Below are 22,573 nucleotides of genomic sequence, written 5' to 3' on the forward strand. Positions count from 1 at the left end.
GTAAAATAAAAAATTGTCATACCACGCCTAATTAGTTACAACTTCAACTATAGGAAGAGTCCATAACAAAGAATAATGATTTACAAATAGCTGGATACAAATGTTTAGCATTCCGTCCAAGGCTTACAATTTATTGTAACTTAGATGAACTAAAATTAAATGATTATTGTTGAAACTACAACGGAAATGGAGGAAAGCAGGAGATCCATTTTTAACTTCAACCGTTCAATAATAAGTAATTGCAATGTGTGCCGAGGATATTTGTTCTAAAATTCAGTCCTTGATTTCAATAATTTGCGTTAGATTTTAAACTAAGTGTTTATTCCAAATGTTTAATAGCCGGACAGTTGTAAGGACAGTCAGAATTGTCTGGATGTACCATGCCAATAAATAGGTACCACCATAGCCGAAGACATACGCAGAATACTGAATAGCAACACCAAGTAACAAGCAAACAAACTTTTGTCAACATTAGTTTACTTCCTGTGAGAAATGGGTTCTCCAAAGGCAGTTGCAGTCAATACTGTTTTTGCACTTTCGATCATGAATATGTTTCTGGTTCAAGGTCAGTGTCTCCCTCACTTTTATTTTATTGAATAAGCCTGATGTTTAATTGGCATACATGATTTGTACAGTGATGGAATTAAATGTTGATTGTATTCTTAAGTTTTTGATGAAATTGTGTATGTTTTGCATTTGATGTTTTTTATCATGCACTGTAGAAGACTAATGTTAACTACGAACATTAATGTGTGCAAATGAAGGTTTCGAATGTGAGAAGCTGCCAGTGGATTTTTGTGCTTTTGCAGTGTCATCCTCAGGAGTCCGCTGTGTTCTTGAGAATAAATACATCTCCAAATCCAAATCACCCCAATTTGATTGTCAGGTTAGAATTTCACTTAAGAGCCCATCTGGTTAAAATGAGATTTACTTAGTATGCGAGGAGAATAGTTTCAGTAACAGTCATGAAAAATGTTTTTATTAATAGAATCTTGGTTAGCTATATATATATTTGGAATTTAAGAAAAAACTTAGACCTGTGTTTTTCTTTTAATCAAAATATATAAATAGGGTTAGTTACAACTAAATGTCAGCAAAATGAGAGATGATTAACAAAGAATCCCAAGTAGATAAACAAGAAATAAATCATACTTTTATAATAAAGTTTCGTTGGGAAAATGCTTTTGACTAGGATTGTGAATTGAAAGTGGGTTGCCAAGTGTATAATGTTTAGGGAGTTTATAAAATTAGAAATTTAATTTATAATACCTGATTACTAATCTAAGTGATCTATTATCAAGAAGATCAGATGTGTATATTAAAACTCAGAAAAAAAAACACCAACACTACAATAGAGGGACAGCTAAACTAACAATCAAAACAGACAGAATACATATCTCTTCAAAGAAATCTAAAATTCGAAAGAACTGAAGTTGTCCCATCCTTTTCAAAGAACCAGTCTCAACCAAAACACACTTCATCATACCTTTGTGACTGTTCTCTGGATATGAAAACATGCAATATGATATATTTGTACTAGCTCTTGATAATGTGGATGTGCATTGCAGTCTTCTGGTATCAAGGCAGACCAGATAATCGAATGGATTGAGAGCAAAGAGTGTCTGGATTATTGTGGTTTATCAAGAATGTCTGTGGGCATGTCCTCTGATGATCTAACTACCAATCGTCAATTCACTTCAAAGTTATGCTAAGATAGTTGCCTAAATAGTTGCCCCAATATCATGGAACTATACTTCAATCTGGCTGCAGGAGAAGGTAAGTAATACTTTTAGTACATTGAACACTTATAACATTCTCTCTGTTGTTTCATTTACTATTTCATTTCATCTAAGCTGAATATTTTGTGTCAATGACCTACTATTGACAGGAATATACCTTCCTAAATTTTGTAACACAATTAACAAACAACAGTATGGAGCAGATACACCATGGGCTTCTCTTTCTCTTTCTCATGCAGCAGACGCGTCAGGGTCTTCTCTTTCTCTATCTCATGTAGAAGATGCACCACTGTCTTCACTTTCTCTTGTAGCAGATGCACCAGAGTCTTCTTTTTCTCTTTCCCATGAAGCAGATGCACCATGGCCTTCTCTTTCTCTTTCCCATTAAACTTTATCACCAACCTTATCATAACTCTTCATCCATGAAAAAATGAATCTCTAGCTAGATAAGTGCTATACAATGGAATAATGAGCCTTCTCGACCCCAATCTACATTATTGCATTGAGTTATCTTGCCCTCGTTCTACCTTACTTAGTACCTCCTCGAAACTTTGTGATGCCAATAAAGTTGGCCATTTCAAATGATCAATATGCTTATCAATAAAATGATTCAATTTATATTTATTTATGACATATTCAGTACATTAATCAATTATGAAATCAGATGTTTCAGAATAAATATTTTGAAAAATGTATAAAAGTCTTTGTGTGAGAGTAGATATATTATGATAATTTATTTAATTTTTATATATTTTAAGAAAGTAAAATAATGTTAAATAATTACAGTTTTACACTTTCTACGATAATAAATAGTAATTATAATCATAAGTTGTATTGATGTTGTAGTTCAGGTTTATTATATGTTTTGAATAAAGTAATTAATAAAAAAAATTGAAAGTTGTATATATAATTTTTATAAAAGAAAATAGTAGAAGATTAATTATTTATATAATATATAAATGGTGTTAATAGTTTCTCAACATTCTCTCATCTATTAAATTAATATTGCAAGAGTTAGAAAAATCATAGTATCATGGATTTAACTACTAGGGGTTGAAAGGCCCATAGACTTTGGACACCATGTGAACTTTGTGCTCATGAGCATAGTTAAACATCAACAACATTTGATAAGTTTCTATCTTCTTTAGCTTCACCTCACCTTGAATTTTGAATTATATCTCTCATAAAATGATATTGCACATCAATGTGCTTGGTCATGGCATGAAATGACGGGTTCACTGTGTAGATGTCACTATAAATTGTCACTACACCTTGTATATCTAAACATAATATTTGAAGCCAAATATCCTTTTTTGTAGGCATGAATATTTGCCATGTACTTTACCTCTATAATGGACAAAGTGATCACAACTTGTTGATTGGTCACCCAATTCATTGTAGCACCAAATAACATAAATACATTTACATTATTGGATCATCTTCTATCAAGGTATCTAGCTCACTCTAAATCTACATAGCCTCAAATATTTAAGTCCAATGCTCATTTCTTCTTCTATAAAAATACATAGAGTACTCTAACATACCCCACAAGTATCTAGAAACTATTTTTATTCTATCTCAATATCTCAATTGGACATGTAATACAAAAGATCTCCTATTGCTCGAGCAATGTATGGTCTTGTACAGACCATAACATACACCAAATTTTTAACAACACTCTAATATGGTACTTAGCTCATGTATTCTATCTCTGATGGGGATGTAGGACATTATAAGTGGAACATGTATCTCAACCTTGCAATATGTTCTAGATTCAGTGCCAAAAATATAGTTGAAATTTATCTCCATGTCAGTTCCTTCAAAAAGCCAAAATTCGTTGTCAAAATATGTCTTGTCCATAGTATAATATTGGAGGGCCATTTTTAGAGGGTATATGACACATTTCATGACAACTGTAAGGGTCAAAAAAAGGAAATAAGAAATAGGAGATAAGACTTTGGACATGAGAAACTATTTTTAACTTGTTCATGCCTATCTTAGGAAACACAAGTCAAAGATGTACAACACATGTCAAATAGGTTTTGCACATGATAATGTAAAACAAAAAATAGTTTCTAGGTTGTGAGAAGTCTATAAAAAGGGCGTCTTAGGGAGGAGTTTGAATATGAAATTTTGTTTCAAAGATTAGGTGCTACAAGGTTTCTTGTGAAGTTCATCTAAGATTGAGATGAGGTGATACTCTTGCAACAACTTGAATTACAAGTGTATTTTAATCTCCTATTGATTAGATTTAATACATTATGAAGGTCTTACATTATGGGATTTTTCTCTCATTGAGGTTTTCTCACAATAATCATTGTGCTATGTGTTTATTGTTACTTCATGTGTAATTTTATTTGTCTCTTGAAATTTTTGTAATATGAGATCTATTAGATTTCCACAATCCATGCTAATGTGTCTCAAATTTCTGAATTTGATTGTGTATAATTTTTTTTCATCAACGTTTTGGATCATACTACATGATCCATCATCAGGATGCTAGAGAGAAAAAAAGAACATGAAAAAATGTTCTTTTTTCTCTCTAGCATCCTGATGATGGATCATGTAGTATGATTCGAAACGTTGATGAAAAAAAATTATACACAATCAAATCCAGAAATTTGAGACACATTTTTGTAATAGTTAGGTTGAAATTTACACTATCATGTATGAAGCAATTTTGTATAGTTTTAATTCCTTACATTAGGGTTAATAACATATTGAATTGCTTGGAACATAACATCCTTCTTAAGTTCCCTTATAGACTCAAGCTTTCTTTTATTAGAGTAATATGCATCCAACCATGATGTTCTTATTTTTGTTTTTTCCTAAATTTGAATAAATTACATGGGGCAATAGACTTTTAGGATATGATAGCACACCATCTATTTTTCCAAAATAAGTTGTATATTACCCTTGATTTAAAATCACATTAAAACTAATTGAATTCTTTCAAAAAAAGATACCTAATCTTAATTTTTTTTTACTATTCAAAAGATTAAAAAAAATGAAAGAAGATGAAAATTTATTAATAATTATCTTATTTCAACAAAGAGTCAGAGTTTGGCATCACAAGTCTACCAAAATTGCTAAAATTGCTTGGGAGTACAAGATCACATCATCGTTTTGTTTTTTTTATGCACCATATTTAGTGAGAAGTAGAAATCTAATCTACGTAAACAATGAACTTTATGTTTGAACCCTTAGGAGATGTTTTTTTTTACATTTAAATGAAAGAACATAACAACATCCTCATAATTTATGTCCAACCAATCAAGCTAAAACCTTTTGATAACTATTTGATAATTGAAAAAGTCAAAGAATGTGTCACCAATCAAGTATACCATAAAATACAAATAATTTACCACAAAACTAATGATATAGCTTTGACATAAAAATTAGGGAGGTAACAAATATGTGAGATATAGATTTTAAGATGTTTATAATTAACTCCTAATTTTGGGTGAACATCAAGGAAAGTGACAAGTATAGCCTTCCAAAAGACCCAAATTATATCAACACTACCCAAAGTGGATAAGGGGTGTCCATGTTGAATCCAAGTTATTTTCCAAGATGTATAGATGTATACTCAAGATATCTCTTTTGATAGGATATTCTTTCCCCTTATTATTCTATTATTAATTGATCTGATTAAGTATTTAAATAGTGAAACTAGATTGATGAGTTGAAAATGCAAGTAATGTAAAGCACATATGACAGTAAAGGACTCATGTAACAACCCCAACTGGTTATAACTTTTTCAAACACCAAATTCTTCTCTAATTCAATAGTTTTATATTTTGTTAAACACTTTGCAAGCAAGCTCTAATACCACTATAATATCCACAACTAGTATAAGTTCATCAAACACTAATTTCTTCTCTAGTTTAGTTGTTTGACATTTCTTCAAATACTTTACAAGAAAGCTTTGATACCATTGTAATACCCAATGCAATTCTTATTTTTGTTTCTTGATTACCAACTTGAGAATTTTGTCAAACATGTTACACAAATTGGATATATATAAATGCCAAAGTTTAATTGATACACTTGCAAAACTCCAAAAAACCAATAACAAATGTTTTTGTATTTGTTTTGAAACATAGAGCATTGACAATAAATGAGAAAATATGAATCTACATCAATAAGACATTAGGGCAATAAATTCTGATGTAAAACTCTGATATAAATCAGTTTACAAATGATTTCTAATTTTTTACACATGCCCTAAAATATTCTAATCCATCCTCCATGCAATAAAAAGGAAATGAATAGGAACCTAGAAAAATGCTCAAGGAAATCTGGATTTTTACTATAGCAATTTTTTATAGTAGCAGTGTTACTACATTGAATTACTATAGCAGCTCACTATAGCGAAGGCATTGTAGCAAATTACTGTGGTAGTGTTAATGTAGCAAGTTACTGTAGCAACATTACTATAGTAAGTTACTATAGCAACAATATTGTAGCAGTGTTACTATAGCAATGATACTATAGCAAGTTACTATAGCAATATCTAACTTATTTCCTAATCTTACTACATGAATCTAGCCCTAGGCCAAAAATTTCACACAATGAGAAGAGTGATTTGTCTTCTCCAACATGCTCCATTAGAACACATGTATGATGTTCTCCCAAAGCCAAATTTATTGGGTATTTCACCAGCTCAAATGGAGGCACATAAAAGAACTTTGTTCTCTAGTGGAAAATGTTGAAGCCCTTGGTTCCACAAAACTCATCAAATACAAATGACAATAATTAGATGATAAGAAAAGAATCTCCCATTCCTTTTATTCTTTTCTTGTGGGAATTCACTTACTTTTCTCTCGAGTGTGAGATAAAATATATTCTTATATTTTCACTTTATTAAAATATTATAATATGAAGTTATGCTCCATCATAAAGTGTTAATATTATAATATGAAGTTATGCTCCATCACAAAGTGTTAATTCCCAATAAAACCTACTAACCACCTTATTAGCCAACGAGGATCACAATAAGAGGCTAATCCCTAAAATTTTGATGCTGGCAAAAAATGGAGACATGACACTCCTCCCTTCCCAAGATTGCTTATCGCCAAGCAATCCAGCAAAATAGTGAACTCCAACCTCCACCTAGATCCCACATGAAGTATTATATGCCACCCCTATTGAACATTGAACCAACTGCATACCACTAGAAAATTATTAAGACCAACAACATAACCTAAACTATAGTAGTCTTGACTTGTGCTAATGATGTAGGAGTTAGAATATCACCAGAAGAAAACCCCACAAGAAACATCTTTATCCTGGTCTGTACCCATATAATATATACTAGACTGGAATCCTGACCAACAATCCCTTGAAGAGATGTAACTACAAGAGAACCATATGCACTCATGCCAACTATATCAACAATAGGTGTAGCCATAGTTTGAAGGTGGTTGAGTATGATACAGAGGGTAGTGTCTCAAAGATGGGCTATGATTCTAAGACTGAGGATGATGTGGAGGGGGTTAGCATGAGTTTGAAAGGGGTTGATGGTTGCAGTTCTTAGAAGAAGAATAAGAAAGTTAGGGGGAGTGATTCTGACTAAGAAAATGATGGTGATGAGGGATGAAGGAGGGGATCTCAGAAGAAAGGGAGTGGAGGTAAGGGTTTGGGGAATATGAGCTAGAAGGAAGATAGGGTTTCAGTTCCCTCAGATGAGGAAATTCTTATTCACAAAATGGAAAGAAAAAGAAAAGTGACTATGGTTCAAAAGGGGGCTGAGATTTGTTCCAAGGATATGGATTTGGAAAAAGAGAATTTGGGGGAAGAGGATCAATCCTTAGATAATAATAGGAATGAGAGAGAGATGGGTGTTACAAAAGGGATTATTGGTAATCCTTGGAACATCCTAAAGGAATTTGTATACTTAAAACAACAAATGCAGGTTATTTTTAAGGATTTTGAGCAGTTTAGTAAGACGGCTAGAGGGGAACGCACTTTGGGTCAACATATTGAATGGTTATCAGAAGTAATTGGTAATGTTGAAGAGGTGGAAAATTTAATGAAGAAGTTCCCTATGTTTCAAGATAAGAATAAGGTCTTGGAGAAGGCTAAGACTAATTTCAAGAAGAGGCTAGAGAGTCTGGAGACCAAAATGGGGAATATCAAAAAAATGATTCAGAAGATGGCTGAGCAGAATAGTAACATATTAAAGACAATGGCAGATAATGTTAGCAGTCTCTTGAAAAAGGTTAAGCAAGATAAAGGGTAGGATTCACCTACTCTGACTGACAACTAGGGACCAAGCAAGCATACAAGGGCTCATTCCAAGAAGGTTGGGGATGTGAGTAGGGTGGAGGAAATGAAGGCTACTATGAAGAACATGCACATTTTGGCAGATTAGGCTACTGACCTGCTACAAACTACATAGTTGTTTAGGTGTTGGTATTTTGTTGTCCTTTTGTTGTTTCTTTTAGCTTTTTTTTTCCATGGCCTCTTACTTTTTGTTGGTTTATGTTCTCTATGAGGCCTATTAGTTTGTGTTCTATGTGGTTTGAATTTCTATGTTTTATCTCAGACTCCTCTTGTTATACTGATATTACTTCTTGATACTTTGTTAAAGGTTTCAGGTCCTTTAAAACCTATTTTTACTTAATCAAAACAATAGGTGTAGCCACATCAAAATATGTGGGCAAAGGAACATTACCAACTGCCGCAACACAAAATTGAATCTTTATAGATGGTGAAAGTTGAACCCAACTCCACTCAAGTAAGTGATCAACATAAACCTCAAATAATAGATTTTCATTAGACAATGTTGCATCCATGTCGAACATAGGACTTCTCATCAAGTGAACATCAACACTTTGTTGATCAATAGTATAACATGACTTTGTCACTACATCACTCACCTAATCAACAATAACAAGTGTACCATCATTAGAGAACACATGTACAACTACATGCATACTACTAATCTCTTCATTGGATGGATCAACCGACACAAAAGCGGTTGTTGATATAATAGTATCCTCCCATGCTCCTACTCTCATATCATTGCATCTCCATCAAGTACATGATCTGGGGAACTCATGCCAACAATTGCATCATATAACATAGCCTCAAATAAATTCTCATCACATTCCACCTCAATTATGCCTAGCTCATGCAATGTCTCATAAGAAATTTCCCAAAAATTGAAAGCCACAATTGTATCATCACATTTCGCTTTTTGAAAAAATGATATCATGCTCTTCTCAAGTCTCAGATTCTAAATCAATTAGATCATCCATTTGTGATTTTGATTCATCTCATTTACTAGAACATCCAATTGTTTCATAATACCATGTATCTCATAATCTCCATCCCTTGGTGGAGAAGTACACCTTCTACAGGTATAATGAATACCAAACCTCCTATCATCATCCATAACACTAAAAACCAAGTTCTTTACCTATGGGTCAAAAGAAAAGTGATGAGCACTCCTCATAATGTAATGCCAATAAAAACTCCCAATCTCTATCAAGGGCTCATCATCATCAAACTGGAAATTAGAAGATGAATCCAATCTTGGAATTTGAACTATTGGTCAAGTAGGATCCTAGGAAACCCTCTTAAAACATCCAACCACAAAATTCCTATTAGGAAACATTGTACCTAAGGTCTCTACAATCTTCCTCACCAATCATCGTATACCATGAGAGCCTTGAATGAGAGTAGCCTCAAATATACTATATGAAACCTCCCACAAATTTGAGCTCTCCATCAAATACTCCATGAATGACTCAATACAATAGAAATTATATGTGGAAGCATCAATTGAATCCACCATAATTCACAACTAATCCCTCAAAAAATGTCACAATGCCAACTGTCCAATGCTATCAACTATATAAAAAGAAGAAATAGATTCACTTCTAGTAGAAGGAAGAAAATCACCATGAGAGCCCCTCTCCACTGATGTTCTCGCCTCCTCTATACATACTACACTAATATCCTGGACAAATTTGTTCACCACATCATCATGTCCCTCATCCTCATCTATAGAAGCAAACTTACCACCAACCATAATAAGTAATTGAATAGGGTTTGGGGCTGGTGTCAAATGTATCAATTCAAACTCTATAGTAACCTCATTCAACTATGACTGTGACTCTTGAAGAGCCAACTGAGTATACTAAAAAGAGTCCACAATCACCTCAATCTCTTGGGTGAGCTCAGCCACTTCCTCTTCTTTCCCTAAAAACATCTCATAGCATGTGTTACCCCACTCTAGAAGATAATCCCTGTCAACAACTAATTGAAAGTAACTATGCTTCAAGATCCTGACACCCTCTCAAAGCACATGAACCTCTACTAAAGAAAGAGTACTATTACCACACTCATCAAACATTGGATGTATCTAACATCTAATGGATAACATCGAAATGCTCAAGAGTTGAAGAAATGTCACTATTACTCACTATCATCTAACAAGTCACGTGATGCCTTTATAATCCCTGACTGAGCTATGAAAACTCTCTATCTCACTAACTACACTAAGATAGGAAACTAACTCAGAAATCTCCACCCAAAGATTGCTCATATGTGTTCTATCTTCCTTTCACAATTTTTCATACAACATACAACTACCATGTATCTCAACCAACTCCTCATCTAAAGAAATGGAAGCCCTTTCCATATCAATTTCCTTGCATGTCTTGGTTTCGACCTCAATAGTAAGATCTTATAAGCATTGATCCTAGATCCCATCCAAAAATTCCTCAAATTCATCACCCAATATCTGGCAAGGGGTGTTATATCTAGTACATCTCATAGAATAATCAAATGGATCATCATATGTGTCCATACTATATGCATCGACATCTCTTGACAAAGCCTCAACTATGGACTCCTGACTCTACACACATGACTCAATGTCAAGCTGCAAATCAGTAATACTAGAGCATAAACTTGCATCTACTAACTCTGTTGAAATACTGACATCATGAACATCATAGCTAAGTGACTCTATACATGCCTCGGTCCCACCTGAGGAATCAACTTCCTACTACACTAGAGCAACTCGACGATAGTTGACATATAAGTCTCCAATAACAAATCCCTCCTTACGAGAGTCTAAATAGTTAGTGACAACTACATCATCAACTACCTCTAAACTAACTATAACGACTACTCTAGGAGCCTCAACCTACTGAAACTCGATGTTACTATCCACCAAGGGCACTAACACATCCACATATCCTTATGAAATAAGTACATCATCAACACTGTGGATAGGACTAGTTGGTGTTGTATTGAATATAGGTACATCTACATCATGGACACATGTCAGGAAAAACTCAAGCTTCCTTTCGTGCAACCTCAATCTCGGCCTTCTAAAGGTAAAAACCATATACCTCACTACCTTGTCAACTATATTTGGATTCAACAAGATCTTTGCAAACCTCCATTGATGAAGCTTAACTTTCTCCATACTTTCCTTCAAAGTATTCATTTTCATGCTAACTTCATCATTACTCCATCGACTTCTAGAACTATGAGTCTTTGTATGTCTCTCCATCACTAGAAAATGCTAGAGTACTTCTCACTCCACATATACCAACAAATCTGAAAATAAAATAATTTTTCCACCCATAGGATGGCAAAAAACCACTTTGATACTACTGTAATAACCCCAGCTGGTTATAACTTTTTCAAACACCAAATTCTTCTCTAATTCAGTTGTTTGAAATTTTGCCAAACACTTTGCAAGAAAGCTCTAATATCACTATAATATCCCCAATTGGTTATAACTTCATCAAACACCAATTTCTTCTATAGTTTAGTTGTTTGACATTTCGTCAAACACTTTACAAGCAAGCTCAAATACCACTGTAATATCCCATGCAATTTTGATTTTTATTTCCTAATTGCTAACTTGATAATTTCATCAAACATGTTGCACACAATGGATATATATAAATGCAAAACTTTAATAGATACGCTTGCAAAACTCCAAAAATCCAAAAAAAAATATTTTTGTATTTTTTTTAAACATAGAACATTAACAATAAATGATAAAATATGCATCTACATCAATAAGACATTAGGGAAACAAATTCTGATGTAAAACTTTGATATAAATCAAAGTACAAATTATTTCTAAATTGTTACACATGCCCTAAAATATTCAAATCTATCCTCCATGCAATACAAATGAAATACATAGGAACTTGAAAAGCTGCTCAAGGAAATCTATATTTTTATTGTAGTGAGTTCCTATAGCAGCAACGACACTATAGTGAATTAGCATAGCAGATCACTATAACGATGACACTAACACCATTACTATAGCAAGTTACTATAGTAGTGTTATTGTAGCAGTATTACTATAGCAAGTTACTATAGCAACACTACTGTAGTGGTGTTACTATAGTAGTGATACTATAGCAAGTTACCGTAATAATATCCAACTTATTCCCTTAATCTTACTCCACAAATTTGGCCCTAGGCCACAAATTTGACACAATGAAAAGACTAATTTTTCTTCTCCAAGAATTGCAGCCCCTTGAAGGATATTTCACCAATATGCTTGAATAGAACACCTAGGTATGATGTTCTCCCAATACCAAATTCCCTAGGTATTTCACTAGCTCAAATGGAGGCACACAAAAGAACTCCATTATCTAGTGAAAAATGCTAAAACCCTTGGTTCCACAAAACTCATCAAATGAAAATGATAATAATCAAATGATAAGAAAAGAACCTCTCACGCCCTTTTATTCTTTCCTTGTGGGAACTCACTTACTTTTCTCACCAATGTGGGATAAAAGATATTCTTATTATTTCACTTTATTATAATATTATAATATGAAATTATGCTCCATCATAAAGTGTGAATCCCCAAGAAAACCTTCTAACCACCTTATTAGCCTACAAAGATCACAATAATAGGCTAATCCCTAATATTCTAATGCTAGCAAAAAATGGGGACATTACAAGTCAAATGTATTAGATATGATGCATTTAAGTAAGCACTATAAAATGAAAAATTTAAGAAATCAATCTCATTTTGAGGATCAAAATGAGAGACTATTTCAAATTCTGAGAATTGGGTAGCAGACAATAACATAAACTAAAATAATTCTAGATCTAGGACCTAGAAACTAATACCTATAAAATTTGAGAATCTGGAGGACTCTAGAATTGGATGGCTTGAAGGTTAGGGGTGACTTGATGGTCAAGAATGACTAGGATCATGGATGAGATCATCTTTGACCCATTTTGCAAAAGATTTTGGAAGCTGAAACTCGGCTAGGGATCTAAACCCCTAATTCAAGATATGAGTTTGTTGCTCCAAAAAACTTGTAGATCTCTACCTTCACACAAGAAAACTGATATTTTTTCATTGGTCAAACCCCCATTCAGAACTTAACATTGTAATGCAAAAGAATGTAAAAGTAAGGCTAATGTAAATATTCGCCCTGCTTGTCAAATCTCCATGGATGGATCCAGATCTTCTATCCATGAAGATGAATAAATATTTGTGTGTAGATATATGTAATAAATAGAGTGATACTGTATGATGCTTCCATAAATGCAATAGATCTACAAGTGTCAAATCATATATTCATGAACGAGTGTGATCTTGAATGCTTGAAGGGTTTTGTAAGGGGGATGAATGTGAATCTCCTTCCTTGATGACCAACTTGACTATCTCTAACAAGGAAAGAAGCTAGGACTTGAGAAGGAAATGCATGATTGATGACTTGGAAATGAGGGCCTTCAATGAATTCTTTCTTGCTTGGCTTGAACTCCTTGAATGCACCTTGAAAACTTGCTTGAAAGGTGCCTTGAACGGATCTTGCTCTTGAAATTGATAGCGTGAATGTGCACAATAATGATGGATAGCTTGCATGTGTAGTGGATGACAAGCAACTTTAGAAAAAAATCAAAAGGGCTGACTGCACTAAGCAGGAAAATAAATATAAAAACTCAAAATTGCCCCAAGATCCGAGGGGAAACACCTCGTGCCTCATCCCTTACCTAGGGTAAAGGGATGAACTTATTGCTTATCTAAGGGTAAGAGAGAACTCAACTCTAACCTAAGGGTATGGCACAACCTCAACCCTTAGAGCCATAGGATATCCACTAGAATCTGAGGGATGGATAAAGAAGGGAAAAAAATAGGCAGAAACTTAAAGAAATGTAGCAATTGAAACATAAATAAATCCATAAATCTAGGAGATCACTAAGAGAAAAGCTAAAAGATCTTACAAAACAAGTAAATACTTTTTAAAATGATATGCATATTACAAAATTTAATAATATTATTATTTTCCAATTAATTTTAACAATTTTACTATCACTTTCCATTTACTAAGTTTATGCTGATTATTATCGTCCCCTCAAAAATACTCGCCCTAAACATTGAATAGAGTTATTACTAACATATTTTTGGCAGAAGACACTATACTTATCAATAACACCCAATCTAAAGAGTAAGTATATTATGGTCTACCTGCGATAAAAGATACCATCACTTTGCAGTTGTTCAAATCTCTCCCATTTATAAGGGTTTGGAGTCATACCCACATCCTGACCATGTGTCCCTGCTGTTACAAATCATCAGACACACCCATCAGTTGTGGTTGTTTAACGTCTCCCATTCAAATTAAAGTCTGAAAAAAAAGTGCTATCTGGCAGCCACAAAATTAAATCCTGAAAAACAATTTTACTTTATTTGCAACAATCCCTGCAGAACTGGATCACCTTACAAATATTAGACCTCTTATAGCCAGAATGAGATTAACCTTTCATAACAATGATATTTGTAAATGGGTACTTAAGCTACAATAGACCAATGTATTCATGGGAATTAATGAAAATTTTGACAAAACGTCTAAGGAGAGATACTGGATCTTATCAATACGCCTTCATGAGTAGATTGGCAGCTCTCTTCCATTGAAGGAAATTTCTTATGAGGTTCTAGAGAAGATGGGTTTTTAAGCTTGTTCTTGCCCATTTCAGAAACTGCCAAAAGAGTGAAAACACCAGCTGCTACAAGTGCAGTTTTAGCTGTCAAATAGCTAACAGAACCCATTGATTTGCCCAATTTATTGCACAGAGATTTTAGAAATCCCTTTGATTCTATTTTGTCAATTTTTAGAGAAGGTTCATTTTTATCTGTTGGGTAGTCTTGAATTTCAGAGAAAGGCTCTTCCTTTTTCTCTTCTTTCCATGTTAGACTTTTGTTGAGAGGGTGACATTGATGAGGATCTTGATCACAGCAATATTTGATGGCATCTTCTTCTTCAACCGGCTCACCTACAAATGCAAGAGCCTCCCGTACAACTGCCCACTCTCTTCCTCTGTGCTTTCTTAGTCTCGCAAGGAGAATCTTCCTGCTTTCCTCCATCTCAAACAAGGCTTCCTCCCTATCAGCTCGCTGCTGATCCTGCAAAATCTGTAACCAAAAACAATAGAACTAAACTATTGTAAAATATAAGGGCGGAAAAAGTCTAAGGAATGATTTATAAGACCATTTTCTTGTTTGTTATATTTCTTTTGCTTAAGTATCAAGAAAGAGTGTTATCTTATTTGACATTAATATATGAGTCTCAGGCTAAAATTTCTCTAATAATACATCACAGATCTATCGTTTTGTTATCTGATGTAGAAAGACAAGATATAGAAACACAAATTGTAGATTGAAATTTCTTTGAAAAAAAAAATCCTTTCATCATCTCATAAAAGAACTCGAAGACTGAAGTATATTAATTTGATCTTTTATTTCACTTTCAACAATGAATTTGTTCATAGGTCATAAACTGAAGCGTCTTCCACTAACAATCATTTTGTTCATCGACTATAATCAAATACTCAAAATATTGGAAAACTAGAAACTGAAAACGTTATGATTTATTTTAGTTTTGCCAGTTGCATCCCCACGTGGGTAGCTTTACAAACATTTATTGTACTTTGAAACATTAAGAATATTGGGCAACCAATTTGCATTGAAATTTACGTTTATAGGGAAGATTCGATACTAATTATAGTACCAATTGGGCATGGGACACTTCAACATAACAAAAAGTCATGCCATAATAAGTAGCAGCACTGCATGTGATTAGCTTTGGTAATCTCGAAACATTTATTTAAAAATTGAAAAATGGACATTCTATAATACTTATAGGTACAACAAAATGCACATGAATAGTGAAACCAAATAAGTTTTCCAATGATGTGTTGCGGCACTTGCATCCGCTACGTGGATGCCTGCCCAACCTCTAAGCATCATATTCTGTTGTTTAGGAAGAACAAAACAACGTATTTAGCAGCCGATTTGCATTAAAATATATACTTGTTATGGGCTTCTAAACATGTAATTTGATGAAGTACACTCCAAACTACTTCTGGCACTAACTAGCCATGTCATACACCACTAATAGTACTCTAGTAGCCATGGAATACAGAGTCAAAATACAAGAAGCTCTCACCTGAAATAATTAATTTGTCTAAGACAAGAATGGCAAAGAGCAAAATAGAAACAGTGTAAGACATAAGATCAAGCACCTATTTCTAGCAAGGGAAGATTACAAATTATGGTTCTTGGGGCACAAAATGTTTTTAAAATTAAAAGCGACCAACAACAAGGGGGTCAGTGCTTACAACCAAAAGACTGGTAACCAGCACATCACCAGCAAAAACCAATAGAGAACACACCGATACATAAACAAAACAAGAAGTAACTTAACCACTATAATTCTACCTAAACTATTAACCAACATACTATTATGAACAGAAACAACTAATCTAAAGCAGAGTCTATAGAGTTAACCATACTACTTAATTTTATAATAAAAATTGTTGGCACAGTTAAGCCAACCCAAGTCTGAGTAACAGTTGGATACCAGCAAACAAAGTAACAACATAATAACATAAAACAACTAAGATCCAACGATCCCTTAAAACTATAGATTTATTTCTCTATTTTTTCTTTTCCATTCTCAGCCAATAAAACCCAAGCCCAATCATCAGCAAGAAACTTAGAGGAGCTTATGATCTTCCATATCTAGCCTTGTTTCTTCTTTCTCCTGTGCCAACATTTGGAGGGTGGTGGCAGCAGCATGAGTGACTTTTAGGGTAAATTTAGAGAAGGTGAAGAATCCTTCCCCTAAAGTTTTAACCCTTTGATCCAGTTGGGCAATTGCCCCCTTTTGCTCCTGGACCTTCTCTTTGTTTTTAGTTCCCTCCTTTTTAACTTCCTCTTTAGCTTTTTCCACCTGGTTATCAACTTGCAATACCTTTGGGTTAGTAAAGACTTTGGATTTTTCCTTGACCGGGAGGAAATCGTAATGGGGGAGGTATCCACTTTGCTACTATCTTCACAGATGCTATTGGGTTGTAGGGTGAAGCTGGCCGAAACATGGGTAGTCTCTGTAGTTATGGCATTTCTAGTCAACACTTGAGTATTTCCAACAGATATCTCGGCATTATCAACAGAATTGTCAGCAGAATTCTCACTTTTTTCTACCTCCTCTTCCCCTTTTTCTCTCTTAGAATCAGAATTATTCTGTTCCTCCCAAATGTTGATTTTATAGTGTATTCTAATTTTCAATGCAAATTTTAGTGAAGATATTTAAGTGGTATGGTCACAAATTTTTGATGGAATGTCAGCATATATAGCTGTAGTTTCTTCTTATATATAGAAGATTACAATGATCTACTTAAGCATATATCTAAACGATCACATATAAAAAGATTCTATCTAAAATATGCACATCAATAAAATGGTGCGATCAATTTATTTTGCTTGATTTCCATTATGATAATCATGAAACTCATGTAAATAGCCATTCTTGCCTTCACTAACCTGTAGACAATAAAGTTGGTCTTGAAGAACATCCAAAGAATCTCCAATGGAAGCAAGGCTCCTTGCTTCCATGGCTAGGGCTTCCTTTGGAGAAAGATGGCTTAAATCCCCATTCATACAACTTCCATTGACTACATTTACCACAGTGGCTATTTCACCAATGCTAATTTCCCTCCCATAAGCTGATACTCTCTCCATGGCATGATTTATCTTGGCATGCAGCTCAGATGCCTGCCTCAATGCCATTATAACATCATCTGTATCCATTAAAATGTCAGATATAAGAAGACCCAAAAGGGATAGAAGAACTCTACAAATTACCCAAGTAGAATGTGAGCATCATTAGCTTCACTTTTTCTCAAAAACAAGAGGTAAACAGAAAGAAAAGTAGAGGAACGTCACAAAATAAACAAACATATTGGATCTTATAAAGTTGAGGGATGAAGATATTTTAACCTTAATATAAAGCATTTAAATGGTGGATATTTTAGGAAGGATGGACAAAACCGTCATTTAATACGTAGCAAAGTTGCAGAATCGAGGGGAGATGAAAAGTAAACATGCACTTAAGTGTGCATGGATTTGCGTCCCTTTGGACACGCGTTTAGAATTCCAGAGTCCACCATTGATCGGCCTGACATGATTTGACAAGTTTGGTATGGCCATTTCTGTTTGGAGTGACCTATTCTTCTCTTGATTTGACTAGAAACGATATGTTTATGGAGTGGTACTAGGAGAGCAATCGATATCACATGTTGCCCTTTTTGACAATGGCCTTAGATTATCCTACCTTTGCTTGGGATTGCTTATGTTTAGACAGGAATTGACATCATACTTGGAAATGTCTTCATCTGCTTTTTAGGAGGATGAGACTGTTGTTGCTTGGGCATTGGAGATAGGAATTGAAACCACATTTTACCTTATTAAGGCAGACCTTTTCCTATTTTAGGTAGAACATAGTTTGTATATTAATTGATGAGTAATGGTGAAAAGATTGAACAAATCAGAAGTGTTGTCAATGTGATAAGATTGGGAGAAAAAATAATTTTATATGTGTGTGTGTTTTTCAGTATATATATATATATATATATATATATATATATATATATATATATATATATATATATATATTGATAGATAGATAGATATATCATTGTTTGGTTAAAATGATTAATTTTTTTCTATCAATTTTTTGTATCTTTAATAAGTGTTTTATATATCTATGAAAACAAAACATTGTAACAATATTTGAATTTATGATTATTGATAATTATGTTGAAATATATTTATGAGTATTATAGAAAGTATTAACTATGAGTTCTAACTAAAATTTCTATTTGGGGCTAGTTTTTGTAAAACAACTTAAAATCAAACAAACATTAACATTATTAGAATTGGTAATAGAAGTTTGTGGTTGAACCAAAGATTTTTTTGCTAACCATCTTTATCTCTCTTCTTTCCTCTAACTATCATTTTGTTTTTCTATGAGATTGATTAGCCATAGGTCATTTGAATATTTTCTATAAATCATTTTTCTATTTTAAAGAAGCTATCCTTTACCATCCTCAAAGATGAACACCATAGGAAGTAGTCATGGGAGGTCAAATTATCTGCAAAGGAGAATGATTATCCATTATATGTAGGGGTTGAATTAGATGAGAGATAGATGTTAATCCTTCCTATGGAGCCTTTTTAGAATTTACCAAAGAAGAACATTTTCTTAAAGATACCTCTAAAGAAGAGTATGTACTAGTGCCTACTTCAACATAAATGTGATGTAGTGCAAGGTATCTGAACCTCCAAAGGAGATGACATAGCCCTTGATAGGTAACCTCACAATGGAATGTAAATTATAACTCAGAGATTTTGATTTAAAAAATAATAACTTTCATAATAGAATCATAAGATTTACATCTAACATGCTCCAATGTAAGGTCTTCTAGGTTATGGATAATACAAAGAAGAATACAACTCAATCCTCATATGAAAACATGCCTCCTAGCTATCATCCCTCAAGATGCTCCTAGTTACTCTATACTCTAATGATTCATCCCTCAACTGATTGAATGACTGTAGACATCACAAGACTCTCTACTTGTACCAAACCAAGCTACAACTCAACATAGCAAGTTACATTAAATAAATGCTCATATTAAATAAATACTCAAGCCACAAGCTAGTTTGGCATATTAAATAACACTCAAAATGAGCCCCAAGTTAACAACCATAACTAACTCATAAGACAAAATAAGAGTATGTGGCCTTAAACATAGCTCCACACACCATCCAACAATCCACATCTAAGATCACATAAGATAACTCTTACAAATCGAAGATGGTGAAAATAATCTCCAGTCTACCTAGGAAAATAAGGAACACATTACTACTAGCCAACAAAAGAGCTCTAAATCCAACACCATCCATCCAATCCTTGTGTGCACATAGGACAAGGTCCACCAATATGTGTCAAACATAACCCTAATCGAGAAAAACATAAGTATACATAGTCCAAGCTCGATGCTTCTACATCACCAACATACATGATTGCTAACTAATTGAGGATGCTCTTGCATTAGACACCCTAGTGCGAAAAGATGTTCTAAATAGCTAGAAGAAGATAGAACATCTTCTCAAATTCAACTCATAAACCCTGAACTGGTTCTTCCTATATATGTCCTCCAAGTTATCAACTTGTACACTCTTTCATTTTTCCACTTCGACAAATCCTTTCCTACAACAAACAACTTTACATATGTCATCAGTGTGCCATAGTTATGTTTCCCACATTCATCTCTAACCCTAAGAGAATCCCTCAACTCAGCTTGCCTACCAACACTCAGGTCTCTCCTATCAAGTTATACATTCTACAAAGGAATTAAGGAAAACTACTTGCCACCCTTCTCAATAGTAAACACATTCTTGAAACAATCATGCACTACATTGCAATCATACTACCAAGGTCTACCAAGTAATATGTGACAACTAATCATGTCCACAATATAACACAACACTTGATTCACATGCTACTCAATCAAAAAATTAACAAGACACTGCTCCGTTAGTTCCAAAGCATGTTCATCTTGCAACCAACTGATCCTATTAGGACAAGGATGCCTTACTCTCTCCAAACCAAGTTTCTAAACCATCTCCTTAACAACTAGGTTATCAGTACTACCACCATCCACAATCACATTCCAACATTTACCTCCAAACTTACATCGAGTCTTGAAAAACATTCTTCTCTGACCAAGTTCCAATAGTTTCTTAGCAAACAATACTCATTGAACTAACAAGTTATCTTCCACCTTGGTCTTATTCACCAAGTCTTCATTCTCATTTATCACAACAACTCTTCTATCACCAAACTTCTTATGAGAATTAGGATATTAAAAAGATCTATGTCCTTCTTCACCACATCTATAGAAAGTACCCTTAAATACACCTCAACTTGTTCTTCTCCTTGGTTCAATAGGTTTTAATTCATATTTAGCAATTGGTTTATCCTTTACTAAGTTTTCATGCTTCTCCTCTCCTTGGGAAATATCTTGATGTCTTATTTTCAACTTATCTTTTTCCTTCAAAGCATAGTGATAAGAATCTTTGAAACTCAATCAAACTATTCCACACCAATCTCATCCTGATTATTGAATCTCAAACCACTAATATATAGATAACCACCTTTTCTTTAGAAAGTTCTTTATGTCTAGACAGAATAGTTAACTTTTAAAATTCCTACATTTAATCCTTCACAATAATAACCTTCTACTTCCAATTATGCAATCTCTTGGATAAGTGCAAGAAGTTGGGTCTCACTTTTGGGCAAAAAGTGGAAGTGCTTATCCCATTTTTTAAATTTCTTGTTAATTGATGTCAAAATTTGAGGTATTTAGAGATTGAATATTAAAAAAACTTTAGAAATAAAAAATTTAGTGTTCAGAATCTACTTTTTGAATATATAATTTATTTGTGTATCCATATGATAGATTTTGTTTTTGGTATGGATCTTTAGAAACCACTTTTTCAAAATGCCTATTTCAAAACCATACCACACTCATGTACGAACACCATAATTTGACACAAATAAATGAATTTTTATAAATCATTTTATAGGGAGTTACCTAATACACTTAAGATTGATGAAAATATTTTTTCTTAATTTTTTATTGAATATTTTATTATTATTAATTATTGATTGGCTATAAAGATAAATTTTAAAACCTCTCATATATAGACACCATAATTTGATCAAAATTTCACTTTTTTCAAAAAATCTTTTTTTAACCTCAAAAGAATTGTATGTAGATTGATGAAATAAATTAATTTAAGAAAAATTATAAAATAAAAAAGTTATTAAAATTTTAGTGAACTTCACTATTTTACATTTAAGTACCACCTTTCATTAAAAAATAATGCAAAAATAGTAAATAAAATCATAGCACTATAAAATTTATATTTTCGAAATTAGGACGGTGAGAGCTCTAATGGGTTATTGTTTCATAAAAAAAATTGATTGGGAAGACCCTCTAGAAATTATGGCAAGGCGTGAATTTGTTAGTTCAATGCCTTAGCCAAATCTTGAGAGGTCAAAGCATAGGCTTGGTCTCACCAAGCCTATCCCGAACCAAAATTTGAGGTAGGAGGAAAAATTCCCACCCCATGTTGTAAGAAATGAGTACCCATTATTTGAAATTCAAAAAATAGGTCCCTATTTTGAAAAAGTCAAATCAGCGCATAAAATCCCTCCCCCCAAAAATTTTTTGTTTTGAATTTTTAGAAATAGGTACCTGTTTCAAAAAATACAAATCTTATATGTTTTCAAAAATGGGTAACCATTTTTTGAAAATAAAAAATAGGTACCCAATTTTTGAAAAAAGGATGCCCAATTTTTAAATTTTGAATCAGGCACCCAAGCCTAAAACAGGTACCCATTTTTCAAAATTGAGTACCCGTTTCTAAAAGAGCACGATCTCAATCCATGAAATTCTGCAAAATTGAGACCCAACTT

The 22,573-nt window shown here is 33.4% G+C and overlaps 1 protein-coding gene and 1 pseudogene across 1 annotated transcript; one reads left to right on the top strand and one right to left on the bottom strand.

The window, feature by feature from the left end:
- The first annotated feature begins 492 nt into the window (after positions 1–492).
- On the top strand, positions 493–2,127 carry LOC149550035 (uncharacterized; annotated as a pseudogene).
- Positions 2,128–14,484: 12,357 nt separating this feature from the next.
- LOC149550036 (plastid division protein PDV2-like) lies at positions 14,485–17,960 on the bottom strand. Its single transcript, XM_089795002.1, has 2 exons — positions 17,569–17,960; positions 14,485–15,159 (listed from the first exon to the last, which is right to left on the bottom strand). The coding sequence occupies exons 1-2, from the start codon at positions 17,833–17,835 to the stop codon at positions 14,596–14,598; spliced, it is 831 nt and encodes a 276-aa protein (XP_089651128.1). The 5' UTR covers positions 17,836–17,960; the 3' UTR covers positions 14,485–14,595.
- Between the last annotated feature and the right edge of the window lie 4,613 nt (positions 17,961–22,573).

Source organism: Cupressus sempervirens, chromosome 7, assembly GCF_028749045.1.
Source record: "Cupressus sempervirens isolate cs-2001-9-10 chromosome 7, ASM2874904v1, whole genome shotgun sequence".
NCBI classification, from domain to species: Eukaryota; Viridiplantae; Streptophyta; class Pinopsida; order Cupressales; family Cupressaceae; genus Cupressus; species Cupressus sempervirens.